Here is a 16,544-nt window from a genome sequence, read left to right on the forward strand (position 1 = left end):
TGCTAGCTGGGAAATCATCAGGTTCAATTTCTGAGCCATCAGAGCTATCACAGACAGCAGAATAGGGTTTGTACTTGGTGCCATTCTTCCTCAACACACATCTTCCCACTGCACTCGGCTCTTCTCCTTCTTCCTCTCTGTCAAATCTGTTCACCACGCTCATGCCGCTCCTTCATCTGCTGTACTGCTTGCAGAACACCCACCGATGGCCTTATTCTTCTGTTCCATCTCTGGCCTCGCCATGCTCCCAAACGTGCCACAGTCGTCAGCCAGGTCTCCTCCTCGTCATCCATTTTAGCAAACAATCCAACTTCACCACCGAGGTTTAGTCGCCGGTTGACAGCCTCCTACTCACTGCTTGAAGGAGAGGTCTCCAAACTTCCAGTGCCGACAGAGATGGCCACCTCGCTTCGCGTTCCTAGGAAACGATGCAGTATTTGTTTTTTTTATGTGTTATTTCTTACATTGTTACCCCAGGAAATCTTAGGTTTTATTACATACAGTCGGGTGGAACTATTGGATATAAGAGAAAAGTCAACTCACCAACATTACGACCCAGGACAACATTACCAACCAACTCACCAACATTACCACCCAGGACAATGGATCAGATCCCAGCCGGCAACCCAAAACAACGGCACCGTAGAATGGGAAGACGGGGCGGTCTTCTGGTCAGGCTCCGTAGACGGGCACATCGCGCACCGCTCCCGAGCATACTACTCGCCAATGTCCAGTCTCTTGACAACAAGGTAGATGAAATCCAAGCAAGAATTGCCTTCCAGAGAGAAATCAGAGACTGTAACATTCTTTGTTTCATGGCAACAGGGCTCACTCGAGACACGCTATCGGAATCGGTACAGCCAGCTGGTTTCTTCACACATCTCGCCGACAGAAACAAGCATTTCTTTGGTAAGAAGAAGGGCGGGGGTGTATGCCTTATGATTAACGAGATGTGGTGTGATCATAACAACATACAGGAACTCAAGTTCTTTTGTTCACCTGACATTGAATTCCCCACAAATCAAATGCCGACCGCATTATCTACCAAGAGAATTCTCTTCAATCATAATCAGAGTCGTGTATATTCCGCCCCAAGCAGACACATCGAAGGCCCTGAAAGAACTTCATTCGACTATGCAAACTGGAAACCATATATCCTGAGGTCGCGTTTATTGTAGCTGGGGATTTTAACAGGGCTAATCTGAAAACAAGGCTTCCTAAATTCTATCAGCATATCGATTGCACAACCCGGGCTGGCAAAACCCTGGATCATTGTTGTTCTAACTTCCACAACACATATAAGGTCCTCCCCCGCCCTCCTTTCGGAAAAGCTGACCACGACTCCATTTTGTTGCCCCCTGCCTATAGACCGAAACTAAAACAGGAAGCACCCGAGCTCAGGTCAGTTCAACGCTGGTCCGACCAACCACGCTTCCAAGATTGCTTCGATCACGTGGACTGGGATATGTTCCGCATAATGTCAAACAACAACATTGATGAATACGCTGATTCGGTGAGCAAGTTTATTAGCAAGTGCATCGGTGATGTTGTACCCACAGCATCTATTAAAACATAGAAACCGTGGATTGATGGCAGCATTCGAGCAAATCTGAAAGTGTGAACCACTGCTTTTAATCAGGGCAAGGTGACCGGAAACATGACCAAATACAAACAGTGTAGCTATTCCCTCCGCAAGGCAATCAAACAAGCTAAGCGTCAGTATAGAGACAAAGTACAGTTGCAATTCAGCAGCTCAGACACGAGAGGTATGTGGCAGGGTCTACAGTCAATCACGGACTACAAAAAGAAAAACCAGCCCAGTCGGGGACCACGATGTCTTGCTCCCAGACAGACTAAACAACTCCATTGCCCGCTTTGAGGACAATACAGTGCCACAGACACAGCCCGCTACCAAAACCTGTGGGCTCTCCTTCACTGCAGCCAACGTGAGTAAAACATTAAACGTGTTAGCCCTCGCAAGGCTGCAGACCCAGACGGCATCCCCAGCCGCGTCCTCAGAGCATGCGCATACCAGCTGGCTGTTGTGTTTACGGACATATTCAATCAATCCCTATCCCAGTCTGCTATTTCCACATGCTTCAAGAGGGCCACCATTGTTCCTATTCAAGAAATCTAAGGTAACTGAGCTAAATGACTACCGCCCCGTAGCACTCACTTCCGTCATCATGCAGTGCTTTGAGAGACTAGTCAAGGACCATATCACCTCCATCCTACCTGACACCCAATTTGTTTACCGACACAATAGGTCCACAGACGATGCAATCGCAATCACACTGCACACTGCCCTAACCCATCTGGACAAGAGGAATACCTATGTAAGAATGCTGTTCATCGACTACAGCTCAGCATTTAACACCATAGTCCCCTCCAAACTCGTCATTAAGCTCGAGACCCTGGGTCTCAACCCCGCCCTGTGCAACTGGGTCCTGGACTTCCTGATGGGCCGCCCCCAGGTGGTGATCTCCACCCCGCTGACCCTCAAAACTGGGGCCCCACAAGGGTGCGTTCTCAGCCCTCTCCTGTACTCCCTGTTCACCCACAACTGCGTGGCTATGCATGCCTCCAACTCAATCATCAAGTTTGCAGACGACACTACAGTGATGGGCTTGATTACCAACAACGACAAGGTGGCCTACAGGGAGGAGGTGAGGGCCCTCGGAGTGTGGTGTCAGGAAAATAACTCACACTCAATGTCAACAAAACAAAGGAGATGATCGTAGACTTCAGGAAACAGCAGAGGGAGCAGCCCCATATCCACATGGACGGGACAGTAGTGGAAAGTTTTAAATTCCTCGGCGTACATCACGGACAAACTGAAATGGTCCACCCACACAGACAACGTGGTGAAGAAGGCGCAGCGCGCTCTTCAATCTCAGGAGGCTAAAGAAATGTGGCTTGTCACCAAAAACACTCACAAACTTTTACAGATGCACAATCGAGAGCATCCTGTCGACCCCATTTTGTTGCCCCCTGTCTATAGACAGAAACTAAAACAGGAAGCACCCGAGCTCAGGTCTGTTCAACGCTGGTCCGACCAATCGGATTCCACGCTTCCAAGATTGCTTCGATCACTGGTACGATCACTGTATCACCGCCTGGTACGGAAACTGCTCCGCCCATAACCGTAAGGCTCTCCAGAGGGTAGTGAGGTCTGCACAATGCATCACCGGGGCAAACTACCTGCCCTCCAGGACACCTACACCACCCGATATCACATGAAGGCCAAAAAGATCATCAAGGACAACAACCACCCGAGCCACTGCCTGTTCACCCTGCTATCATCCAGAAGGCGAGGTCAGTACAGGTGCATCAAAGCGGGGACCGGGAGACTGAAAAACAGCTTCTATCTCAAGACCATCAGACTGTTAAACATCCATCACTAACAGTGAGTGGCTGCTGCCAACATACTGACTCAACCCTAGCCACTTTAATAATGGAAAAATTGATGTAAAAATGTATGTAATAAAAATATCACTAGCCACTTTTTTCAATTGTTTTAACCTTTATTTAACTAGGCAAGTCAGTTAAGAACAAATTCTTATTTTCAATGAGAGCCTAGGAACAGTGGGTTAACTGCCTGTTCAGCGGCAGAACGACAGATTTGTACCTTGTCAGCTCGGGATTTGAACTTGCAACCTTCCAGTTACTAGCCCAACACTCTAACCACTAGGCTACCCTGCCGCCCAAATGCCACTTTATATAATGTTTACATACCCTACATTACTCATCTCATATGTATATACTGTTCTCTATACCATCTACTGCATCTTGCCTATGCCGTTCGGCCATCACTCATTCATATATTTTTATGTACATATTCTTATTGATTCCTTTACACTTGTGTGTATAAGGTAGTTGTTGTGAAATTGTTAGCTTAGATTACTTGTTAGATATTACTGCATGGCCGGAACTAGAAGCACAAGCATTTCGCTACACTCGCATTAACATCTGCTAACCATGTGTGACAAATAAAATTTGATTTGGTTTGATTTCCCTGTCCTAGAATCGCCCAGGCAGCCCATTGACGATGTATGGGCACTGTACACAATGGTCATTAATACGATTCCAATCGAGTTTCCCATCTCCTTAAAAGTATCAATTCAATTCAAGGGCTTCATTGGCATGGGAAGAATATGTTAACATTGCCAGAGCAAGTGAAATATATAATAAACAAAAGTGAAATAAACAATAAAAATGTACAGTTAACATTACACTCACAGAAGTTCCAAAGAATAAAGACATTTCAAATGTCATATCATCTGTGTATACAGTGTTGTAACGATGTGCAAATAGTTCAAGAACAAAAGGGAAAATAAATGAACATACACCTGGGTTGTATTTACAATGGTGTTTGTTCTTCACTGGTAGCCCTTTTCTTGTGGTAACAGGTCACAAATATTGCTGCTGTGATGGCACACTGTGGTGTTTCACCTGGTAGATATGGGAGTAGAAATTGGGTTTGTTTTCAAATTTGTTTTCAAATTCTTTGTGGATCTGTGTTATCTGAGGGAAATATGTGTCTCTAATATGTGTCTGTGACCACCCCTACACACGCATGGCTAGGCCTAACTCAACGTATGTTTCATTAAAAAATAAATAATAATATTCAACCTGAACTGAAAAGGACAATGTTGTTTGTACCCATAAAACCCCAACTACATAAAACAATAGAGCTCGAATTTGAGGCTTGCAGTATTTCATATTTCATTCGTTAACATTAATGAAGGTATCAGTACAGGCACTTCTTGGGGGTACATCCACATAGGATAAAGTAACCTAGTTGTTCTTTGATATTTTTAAAATGTATTTAACCTTTATTTAACTATATACAGACATTACAGATATACAGACATTACAGATATACAGACATTACAGATATACAGACTACAGATATACAGACATTACAGATATACAGACATTACAGATATACAGACATTACAGATATACAGACATTACAGATATACAGACTACAGATATACAGACATTACAGATATACAGACATTACAGATATACAGACATTGCAGACGATAATTGTTGGTACACAAAGACTGAGATAAAAATATATATATATTTTTTTTTTATATAGAATTTGTAATAAAGGCATGTTAGACAAGTCAGACTAAAAATTGTTTTGTTCGATAAATGTGTGTTGCAACAGCGCGCTCTGCCGCTCAAATAACCGAAGACAGTCCAAACATGCGTATGTCATTGCTACTTTTTTATTGGCTGCTTTCATTCACGTGATCAAAACATAATCATGGCGGTCTCCACTGGAGTTCGGTCGAGCGTGGGGCTGACTTTGAGACTTTCTAGAGTTATACCAGATTGTAGCACATGTCCTTTCAACAGGTTGAATAGTTATTTGAATGGTATAGCTAGTTCGTCGAATGTTGATCGTTTTCGGACGTTGAACCGACACTTGCAGACATCCAAAGGTGAGTTGATCGGTTGCTAACTATCGCAGCTACACTTGGATTGCTATCTAACGTTAGCTAATTGTTCAGCTTCCATGAAACCAATTCATTTATATCAATTTAGTGCTGGACAGCTGCTAACAAGTTAGTTAGTTATGTCTACGAACATCGTAACTAGGTACTATTAGTAAGGATCCCGAGTGGCGCAGTGGTCTAGGGCACTGCATTTCGATGCTTGAGGTGTCACTACAGACACCCTGGTTCGATTCCAGGCTGTATCACAACCGGCCGTGACTGGGGATTGGGAGTCCCAAAGGCATCTGTTGCTAAGAATGTTTTGATAAGTTGTGTAACTAATCTCCAAAGCTGCAAATTCCCTGTAACTAAGTTGGTCTCAAAGTCGTACTGTAAGTCAGACAACCCGTAAGAGGATATGGAACTGAACGTCAACGATGTCTTTATTTTTTCTTTGTGAAGGTCTGTACCAAAGTGAGGCGGGTGCAAGTGCCGAAGACCCCCAAGAAGAGGTGTAAGTAAACTACTTTGCCAGTGTATCATTTAGCGAGCTAATTGATTGTTAGCTATTTATGTATTTGACATTTTCACTCCATTACAGTACATCCATGGTCAGGTTAGTAACCCTAACCCTTATGCAGACAAACTCAAGGGGATATACACATACTTTGTTACTGGTTTTCCTTAATGTCATTTGAGTGCATCATGCATTTATCACTTGCATTGTCATTTGTGAATTATGAGTTTTTAATATTGTTGTTTTTGGCCTGCTCTTAGGGTGAATGTGGTGTACATAGATAGATCAGGACAGAGGATTCCAGTGAAGGCTAAAGTGGGAGACAATGCAATGTACCTGGCCCATAGGCACAACATTGAACTGGAAGGTGAGTGCTAATAGGGTTTGTAATGACATCCTGAGAGAATTCAGGTCAAAAGTTGGTGATTGATTTCTCCATTATTGTATTCATGAAAACATTTTTTTTATTTAACTAGGCAAGTCAAATTCTTATTTTAGAATGATGGCCTACACCGCCAAACCCGGACGGCGCTGGGCCAATTGTGCACTGCTCTATGGGATTCCCAATCACGGCCGGTTGTGATACAGCCTGGATTCAAACCAGGGTGTCTGTAGTGACGCCTCTATCACTGAGACGCACTGCATTAGACCGCTGTGCCTGGGAGCCACACTTACATCTAGTTTCTTTCTTCCTGTCCATGTGTGATTTTAAGGAGCGTGTGAGGCATCACTAGCTTGCTCAACGTGCCACGTGTATGTGAACAGAGACCATGTCGACAAGCTGCCAGAGCCTGACGAAAGGTATGAGATTGTTTTATAAGATATGCCATAGTCCATGAGAGCTCATGTCATTGCACGTCTTATGGTTGTATATTGCCCCTGTCAAACGCATACTATGAAAAACTAAACTTTTTTCATTGTCAACAAGACTCTTATAATGCAATGCAAATCAATGGCTTCAATTTGATTCTTCTCATCCCACAGAGAGGATGACATGCTGGACATGGCCCCAGCGCTACAGGAGAACTCCAGACTTGGCTGTCAGATCATCCTCACCCAGGAGCTGGAGGGCATCGAGCTTACCCTGCCTAAGGTCACCAGGAACTTCTACGTGGACGGCCATGTTCCCAAACCACACTGAGGACACTACACTCCACACTAGCACCCTACTTAGTGTGAAGCAATGTATTGGGCATGGATGCTTAAGTAGTATGGATGTTTACACTCCACACTAGCACCCTACTTAGTGTGAAGCAACGTATTGGGCATGCATTCTAAGTAGTATGCTAGTATGGATGTTGGAACACGGCCCCTCAGGACTGAGTCGTAAGAGAGAGAGTCGCTTGAAGGTTCCCTCCCAAGTCAAGAATGCTCTTACATATCCACATGACTGTGACCGAAGAATAAGCTATATACCAGTCACTGGCTGCATTTAGACAACGCCCCTGATGGGATTGGTCAAAAGACCAATTAGTGGAAAAAATATCAGAATTGGGCTGCCTGTGTAAACGCAGCCTCTGAAGTGTGTTGTATATGGCTCACACTGAAAGTAATGCTGATTGTGGAAGAGTTAGATGGTTTTCAGCATTCATGTATAAATATGTCATGTGTATAGAAGAGTTCTCAGGCCAAGATTGAGATGTCTATCAAACCGTTCAATGTCACACAGTTCTTTGTTTCATAGTAACCTGAGTCAGCATTTCAGAAAGGCCTGTTGTCATTGCTACGCAAATAACTTTGTGTCCTTGAATAGAACATTCCATGTTACAACTCATTTACAAAGGTCAACATACACACATCTCAGGTGGAGCTTCCAAATAGTCTCTACAATAAGAGCATTCGCATACAGCTAATGAACAGGATGTTATGTGTACGTATACATGGCTTTCACCATTATATCTACTTTGGGCCAGTTTCTAGGAATTTTACTGTTGTGGGTGTGTGGTGACTAGTCAAGACCGTAACAAGCCCATCCACAACACTGAAAGCCCTTTCCCTACATCAAGCCTGTCAGGAATCATTAACCGTCTCTGATGTAGCACTTTTGCAGTGTGTTTTGTAAGCAGAGGGCAGCTTGAGATCGATTGGAATGGAAAGGGTTGAATCTGTTAGATAACTAATGATGCCAAGGAGATACTTGGACTGCATTCACACAGGCAGCCTCATTTTGATATTTTTTTCCAATCACAGATCTTTGCACATCAAAGCTGATCTGATTGGTCAAAATGCAGCCTAAACCACTTGAAACTGACAGATGCATTTTGTCCAATTCCCAAGTTGTTTCTGTCCATCCATACCCAGTAATGATTTGCCTTGTCAATTCACCGTTAGTAGTCTCAACTGTCCATCAAAAAACACCTGTATCCAGTATTAGTTGGCTCCTTTACAAACCTGGAATGCTTTCACTTGTACTGTAATTAATGTGTCTGTCATACGCACAAGACGTGTAGGTGTATTATGTATATATGGTATATCTCAAATTTGCAAGTCTATTTTAGATTTGTGCAATAAAAATACCAAAAGTTTGTACTAGTCTGTCTTAAGTCCTATGCTTTTTAAAAACCACACTGAAGGCAATTGAACACCACAAGTGCAGTATTCAACACCAGTCCTTGAGAGCAGTTTAAATCCTCAAAACCCAGGAAATTGAAACCAATTGCATAATCGACCAATTAGCAATATCATACAAGGGTTAAGAAAACCACCTCTGGCCCTTTGAGGACTGACTTTGAATACCACTGCTAAAATGGCGTCGTTTAGGCAGCCCAATTCACATCATTGGTCTTTTGACCCATCAAAGATCTTTTCCCGAGCTGATCTGATGGGTCAAAACAACAATTAGCGAAAAATGATCAGAATTGAGCTGCCTTTCTAAACAGACAATGTGTCACTGCTAAATACTTATACATTGTATTTGTTTTGTGTGGGAGATCATTTTAAATGGTTCAAGATAAAGCATCGCTAGTCAAACTCAACAGTAGACCTACAATTTATACCAAGAACCTCACTTCACGTGTTTTGTAATGGATGACTATTCGTACAAAACATTAGTAGCCTATTTACCTGTATGTAAAAACGATTTATATATATATATATATATATATACAGAAGAAACCGAGGCGCCACAAGGCCGACAATTCGGGAAAATCCAGAACGCAAATCACTCAACCCACACTTTTATGTGTTTATGCAGGTCAATCAACTTCAATCACAGACATCTGTGGCATCCTGTAGGCCCAACAACAAATGCATTGCGGTAACGTGACTATCAATTTCCTGAAACTAGTGATCAAATTGGGGGAAATAACTTGTCATCTCTCTCAAGACGGATTCAGTGAGAAAACCAAGGGTGAGTCTGCATGTTGGCCCTGATCGCCTTGGTAAGAGACAACCGGGATCACCAACGTGATCAGGACATTACATAATCAAACGATTGAACTCGATAGTTTCAATAACTATTTAATCCGATCGATCACAGGGATCTCATAATTCGATTTTTTTTATTTAAATACTTGACATTTTCTAAGGTAGGATGTGGAGATATTGTGTGGCAGAAAAGTTCGTATTCAAACACACGGCCTCAGTGTGCCCTCAGACTGAGCAGTGAGCTCGAGCAAGATGTGTCATCCTCATTCAGGACGTTAATCAAATAGTAGAATGCAGATGATTACGTTTTGAGGAGAAATTCATACAATTTGACAAAGTAAGTGTGTATCAATAGGCTATATCGTGTTAGTTAATGTCATTGTAGGCTTACTCATTATTTGCTAAAGGTTTGTTGGGCAATTAATTCTAGCTCTGCTCACGAAGCTAATTTGATTTTGACAGCTAATTCAGACTTCTAGAAGTAAGAGTAGTAGGGTACTAATAGGCTACTTTACAATCTTTGTAGTTTTAATTATTATAGTATAATGAAATCAACTGTCATGTGTAATCATTTATTGTAATTTGTAAGTATTTGTTTTTATTTAGTGTGTGTGTGTGTGTGTGTGTACCGGTAAAAAGTTTTAAACACCTAGTCATTCAAGTGTTTATTTTTTACTATTTTCTACATTGTAGAATAAAGTGAAGACATCAAAACTATGAAATGACACTGAATCATGTAGTAACACAAAAAGTCTTAAACAAATCAAAATATATTTGAAATTCTTCAAATAGCCACCCTTTGCCTTGATGACAGCTTTGCACACTCTTGGCATTCTTTCAACCAGAGAGAATACTTCACGAGGAATACTTTTCCAACAGTCTTGAAGGAGTTCCCACATATGTTGAGCACTTGTTGGCTGCTTTTCCTTCACTCTGCGGTTCAACTCATCCCAAAACATCTCAATTTGTGGAACTCCATCACTCTACTTCTTGGTCAAATAGCCCTGAAACACCCTGGAGGTGGGTGTCGTTGTCCTGTGGAAAAACAAACAATAGACCCCCTAAGTGCAAACCAGATGGGATGGTGTATCACTGCAGAATGCTGTGGTAGCCATGCTGGTTAAGTGTGCTGTGAATTCTAAATAAATCACAGACAGTGTTACCAGCATAGCACCTATTCCTCCATGCTTCACGTTGGGAACCACACAAGCGGAGATCATCCTTTTAACCTAGTCTATGTCTCAAAGACACGGCAGTTGGAACCAAAAAACTCACATTTGGACTCCTCAGCCCTAAGAACAGATTTCCACCAGTCTAATGTCCATTGCTCGTGTTTCTTGGCCCAAGCAAGTCTTATTATTGGTGGCCTTTAGTAGTGGTTTCTTGGCAGCAAGTTGACCATGAAAATCTGATTCACGCAGTCTCCTCTGAACAGTTGATGTTGAGATGAGTCTGTGACTTGAACGCTGTGAACCATTTATTTGGGCTGCAATCTGAGGTGCAGTTAACTCTAATGAGCTTATTCTCTGCAGCAGAGGTAACTCTGGGTCTTTCATGTGGCGGTCCTCATGAGAGCCAGTTTCATTATGATTGATGCTTGATGGTTTTTGTGACTGCACTTGAAGAAACTTTCAAAGTTCTTGAACATTTTCATATTGGCCTTCATGTCTTCAAGTAATGATGGACTGTCGTTACTCTTTGCTTATTTTAGCTGTTTTCCCGTAATATGGACTTGGTCTTTTTCCAAATAGGGCAAGCTTCTGTATACCAACCCTACCTTGTCACAACACAACTGATTGGCTCAAAAGCATTAAGAACAAAATACATTCCGGAAATTAACTTTTAAAGCACACCTGTTAATTGAAATGCATTCCAGGTGACTACATCGTGAAGCTGGTTGAGAGACTGACAATAGTGTGCAAAGCTGTCATCAAGGCAAAGGGTGGCTATTTGAAGAATCTCAAATATAAAATATATTTTGATATGTTTAACCCTTTGGTTACTACATGATTCCATAGGTGTTATTTCATAGTTTTGATGTCTTCACTATTATTCTACAATGTAGAAAATATTAAAAATCAAGAAAAATCCTTGAATGAGTAGGTGTGTCCAAACTTTTGACTGGTACTGTATTCAGCTGATAACTTTAATTATACTTTAACAATAAAACATATTGTATTTACATTCAAACCTGTATTGTCACTTAATAGTATAGGAAACCCTTTCCAATTTATTCCTTTCCACAATATGGGCACATCAAGATGAACACAGGAGCCATTTACAGACCAGGCAACCAAGGGACCATGGAAGATCTGGACACCCAGGAGGGCCTGCAGGTGTGTGTGCTGTGCTTGAGGTGGGTCAATATTATCTCAGTGTGTGGTTGAGTCTTCTCTCTTTTATTTTTATTCAGGTGACCCAGTCCACTATCCTCTACCTCATCCAAGAAGCCTCCAAGCTAGCAACTCCCACCCCTGTCCACAACCGCTCCATAGACTCAAAGCCTAAGACTTTACCCGTATCAAATGAAAGGTCTAAAAAGAATCAAGTGTCTGATCATAGACCTTCTCCTCCTCAGCACAATTCCTCTCTCATGGGCCTTCATAACCAGCCAAAAGATGACTTAGAACAATGTAAGAGACATACAAACTCAGTCCTGCCCAGCCGTCATAGTAGCAGCAGTCCGTGGGAGTTGATGAGCCTGATCAACATGCAGTGTGAGAGACTCCTCCAGTCAGATGACCAAGAGGGAACCTCCGCTAGGGCTCAGTTGGTTCCTATAGACTCTGACGATCATCCACCTGAAGGTGTGGGGTACAGTAGGAACACTGTCCCTGTCTGCCCCACTCTAGTCAGTACCAGAGGGGATTCTCCCCATCCGCATGTCGTGTCCAGGGGAGAGATGGGGAGTTGGGTGGCGGTGGTTATTGCTCACCCACAAGTCCAGGTACCAGTTCTCAGACATCACCGGATGTCAATGGTAGCAACAAAACTAAACCTGGTGTGGGAGCTTCAGACTCTGAGGTTGTAACGAACAAAGAAACGGAGCCACGTTTTGTCTTAACGGTGATGGATTGTCTGTGAGTGAAGAAAGCAGAAAGGTCCCCTGTGCCTTAGTCCAAGACGACAACACAGTGAAGGAGGTCCGTCCTGAGGCAAAAGACGGGCTGTCAGTTAAACATCCGTCTGTGTCATATATAAACCTGTTTGGGCAAACGCTTGTCCACAAAGTAGCTACAATTAAGGATGCAGCAAGTCTGTCGCCTCCCTCCGTAGACACCATGACATGCTTACATCCAGGCCCAGAAGAGCTGAACCTTAACATGACCCTGGACTTCAACTCCAACATATGTTTTACCTTTGACCCCAAGGAAGACATGCCACCAGCCCCAAACTCCTCTTATAATACTATGTTGCTCATATTGAACAGTGAAGCAGGGTCTGTGAATGTGAACGAGAAGTCAGTACAAGATGGCAGTATTGCAGGCGTCAAAGCGGAGCTCAACGAAAGCTCCATGGAAGAGGACACAGACACAGTACAAGATACCAGTATTATTACAGACTCTCCGTTGGACCTCACCCAAAGGTGCAAGGACTTGGAGGATGACATGGACACTATCCCCACAGCCCCCCAGTCTCCCTCTCCATCTATCCCCATGTGGAGGTCCACCAAGGCCCCCAGGAAGCAGCTCCGTCCCAGCCGGAGTGTGGATGTTGGAGACCCAGACTTCCAGGGAGTGACGTTCCGGATGCAGACGGAACTGGACGACAGCAGGGAGCAGTGTCGCCTTCTCATCACCTCCAAGAAGTACAGGTATGGTCGATGTCAGAGTACTTTGCACTTTGCTCTTTCTCCCCAGAACTCAAAAACATGTATTATATTATTTAGCGCTGCCGTAATAGAACGTATTATATGAAATGTAATTTGTATGTCACAAATTTCCCTATGCGGTATATTGTTGTAAAATATCTCACAATGTTCTCTACAAACTTGTGTGTGTCCTAGTGAAGAGCTCTCTAGTGGTCCGACCAGGAGGTCACTGAGAGCAGGCAGGTCCCGTTCATCCCAGAGTTCCATGAGGACCAGCAGCTCTGAAGAGAGCGACCCCTCCTCCAGTGAATACCAATCTCTATCACTCTTCACCAGGAGGGGGCGCCACTACTGCACAAAACCATACCAGCACCGTAGAAATAGGCAGAACACTACACTCTTAGAAAAAAGGGTTCATGAGAGGTTAATTGCAGGGACTGTATGTTTTGTGTAGAACTATTTCTACTCCCGTAATCCAGGAGGGGGTACCATTACAACACAAATCCAAACGCTTTAACTAGAACCATAGACAGGTGGAATACATTTGATGAGGGGAGTTTTAATGGAGGTATTTTGGGAAACGGCTGTGTAAACATCCTAAGACTTTAATGAGTAACGTAGTGTACAGTGTTGAGGGCAGGGTTGCGAGATCAGGTTGTGTTTTGGCACTCCCACTCACCGTGCACCTAGAAAGAAAACCGAATGAGAGAGAAGCCGCATACTGAGTCATGGAAACATGTCATTTCATTATTCTACAACATATATTTAGGAGGATTAGGGCACAAGGCCTGTTTGTTTGTACTGATAGCCACTCCTTTCTCCTCCCCATCAGAGAATAAGATCTGTGCCTCTTGCTGCACCATGAAGACTCCTCTGTGGCGAGATGCTGAGGATGGTACCCCGCTGTGTAACGCCTGTGGAATAAGGTGAGTCACGTTAAATACAGTGCATTATCAAGCACATCGTCACGGCCCAGAGTTTCTCCTGGTCAGGTCACGTGGCCATGAACTCTGACCCTGTGGTTATAGTAAATGGTGACAGTGACGTAGATGGTTTGATGACCACAATGTTGCATAACCCTGTATGTGAGCAGAATTAGAACTTGAAGGACACATAAGGCCATCAATCACTGTGACAGTTGAAGTCGGAAGTTTACATACACTTAGGTTGAAGTCATTAAAACTCGTTTTTCAACCACTCCACAAATTTCTTGTTAACAAACCAAAGTTTTGGCAAGTCTGTTAGGACATCTACTTTGTGAATGACACAAGTCATTTTTCCAACAATTGTTTACAGACAGATTATTTCACTGTATCACAATTCCAGTGGGTCAGAAGTTGACATATACTAATTTGACTGTGCCTTTTAAACAGATTGGAAAATTCCATAAAATTATGTGATGGCTTTAGAAGCTTCTGATAGGTTAATTGGCATAATTTGAGTCAATTGGAGGTGTACCTGTGGATGTATTTTAAGTCCTACCTTCCATCTCAGTGCCTCTGCTTGACATCATGGGGAAAATCAAAAGAAATCAGCCAAGAACTCAGAATTTTTTTTGTAGACCTCCACAAGTCTGGTTCATCCTTGGGAGCAATTTCCAAATGCCTGAAGGTACCACGTTCATCTGTACAAACAATAGTACGCAAATCTAAACATCATGGGACCACGCAGCCGTCATACTGATCAGGAAGGAGACGCGTTCTGTCTCCTAGAGATGAATGTACTTTGGTGTGAAAAGTGCAAATCAATCCCAGAACAACGGCAAAGGACCTTGTGAAGATGCTGGAGGAAATGGGTACAAAAGTATCTATATCCACAGTAAAACAAGTCCTATATTGGCATAACCTGAAAGGCCGCTCAGCAAGGAAGAAGCCACTGCTGCAAAACCGCCATTAAAAAAGCCAAACTACAGTTTGCAACTGTAGATGGGGACAAAGATTGTACTTTTTGGAGAAATTTCCTCTGGTCTGATGAAACAAAAATGGAACTGTTTGGCCATAATGACCATCGTTATGTTTGGAGGAAAAAGGGGGAGGTTTGCAAGCCGAAGATCCTAACTGACCTAAGACAGGGAATTTTTACTAGGATTAAATGTCAGGAATTGTGAAAAACTCAGTTTAAATTTATTTGGCTAAGGTGTATGTAAACTTCCGACCTCCATTGAATATCCCCTGTTATTCTCCTCCATGTCTACTTACTCCTCAGGTATAAGAAGTACAAGGTACGCTGTCTGCAGTGTTGGCACATCCCTAGGAAGGAGGGCAACTCCAACTCGCGCTGCTTCAAATGTGGAAACTTATCACGGCTGGCTACGTCCCACCGCAAGCACTCTGCCTTGTAGGGGAAGGGAACACACTTAGGCCTTGGCATGAGGTCCTAGACACTGATACCACAGACAGTCTCCCTCCAGGTACATGGTAATTGGCCACCCCTCCTGACTTTGAGACTCTTGGAGTTATTTGATAATTTATTACATCACATACTGTCATAGTGTGTCACGGTGTTGGCTGAGCCATGGTGAGTCACAGTCTGACGGGTCTGGCTGCTTTTAGCACTGTAGCGTGCGCTTGTCACTTTAGGAAGAAAGAGTTCAAATGAAGAACAGTCTCCTGCTTGGAGGCTGTGTCTGACAATAGACTGTCTGTCTGAAATGACCCTGACAAAAGTAGTGCACTATACAGGGAATTGGGAGTCTCTGGCCAAAGGTAGTGCACTTTTGGGACTAAGGACCCATGGCTCTGGCCAAAGACTGTGCCCTGCTTTACTGGGAATAGGTAGCCATTTTGGACTGTTTTACTCCCCTTGTTTACTAGGCTTGACATTGGTGCTATCCAGTTTGTATGTTACATTAAGTTCAATTAATTTGAGTGATATATTATCTGTTCTGGTTTAGTTTATTATTATTGTTGTTTCTATTTGGTTGTTTCTGGACTGCCCTTAGCATTAACTGGCTGGATTAGAGATGAAGCAATTCCTTATCTTGACTGTTTCCTGTAAACAAATAAAAATAAACGTTTGTGTTAGTGTGTACTACACTTTTGGGTTTGTGTGCATAAAATCCGTGTTAACATATCTTATTCGGTTTGTTTTCATTTCATCTCTCAACCCTCTGAATGTGTGTGTCTACGACTTGGCCTAGAATGAGGAATATGAATTGATGCGGAACCATATTCAAACTGATTTGTGCGAATTGCTTAAGGGATGTTTCTATGCTTAAATTAAATGCAATTAGTGGGACTTCAAAATGTATCAAAATAAGAAAGATGCAAGTTTAATATCAGACACTGCTGCAGCAGGATTGAATACATGCCCTGGCCTGTGCATTATTTTGTGCCTGTAGTGAAACGGCCCTTTTTTCTTTTGCCGATGTGTCTTTTTCAAATCAGAAAAGTGCATAATC

At 42.9% G+C, this 16,544-nt stretch overlaps 3 protein-coding genes across 3 annotated transcripts; all 3 read left to right on the forward strand.

The window, feature by feature from the left end:
* The first annotated feature begins 5,371 nt into the window (after positions 1-5,371).
* On the forward strand, positions 5,372-8,492 carry fdx2 (ferredoxin 2). The gene is made up of 6 exons (XM_046331231.1): positions 5,372-5,456; positions 5,913-5,964; positions 6,228-6,334; positions 6,681-6,768; positions 6,952-7,114; positions 7,188-8,492. The coding sequence occupies exons 3-5, from the start codon at positions 6,298-6,300 to the stop codon at positions 7,106-7,108; spliced, it is 282 nt and encodes a 93-aa protein (XP_046187187.1). The 5' UTR covers positions 5,372-5,456; positions 5,913-5,964; positions 6,228-6,297; the 3' UTR covers positions 7,109-7,114; positions 7,188-8,492.
* A 663-nt stretch (positions 8,493-9,155) lies between these two features.
* Positions 9,156-12,364, forward strand: LOC124016412. Its single transcript, XM_046331971.1, has 3 exons — positions 9,156-9,316; positions 11,544-11,669; positions 11,747-12,364. The coding sequence occupies exons 2-3, from the start codon at positions 11,595-11,597 to the stop codon at positions 12,362-12,364; spliced, it is 693 nt and encodes a 230-aa protein (XP_046187927.1). The 5' UTR covers positions 9,156-9,316; positions 11,544-11,594.
* A 23-nt stretch (positions 12,365-12,387) lies between these two features.
* On the forward strand, positions 12,388-16,179 carry zglp1 (zinc finger GATA like protein 1). Its single transcript, XM_046331951.1, has 4 exons — positions 12,388-13,147; positions 13,340-13,449; positions 13,977-14,070; positions 15,350-16,179. The coding sequence occupies exons 1-4, from the start codon at positions 12,615-12,617 to the stop codon at positions 15,483-15,485; spliced, it is 873 nt and encodes a 290-aa protein (XP_046187907.1). The 5' UTR covers positions 12,388-12,614; the 3' UTR covers positions 15,486-16,179.
* Positions 16,180-16,544: the final 365 nt, after the last annotated feature.

This window comes from Oncorhynchus gorbuscha, linkage group LG26 (genome assembly GCF_021184085.1).
Source record: "Oncorhynchus gorbuscha isolate QuinsamMale2020 ecotype Even-year linkage group LG26, OgorEven_v1.0, whole genome shotgun sequence".
Lineage (NCBI taxonomy): Eukaryota > Metazoa > Chordata > Actinopteri > Salmoniformes > Salmonidae > Oncorhynchus > Oncorhynchus gorbuscha.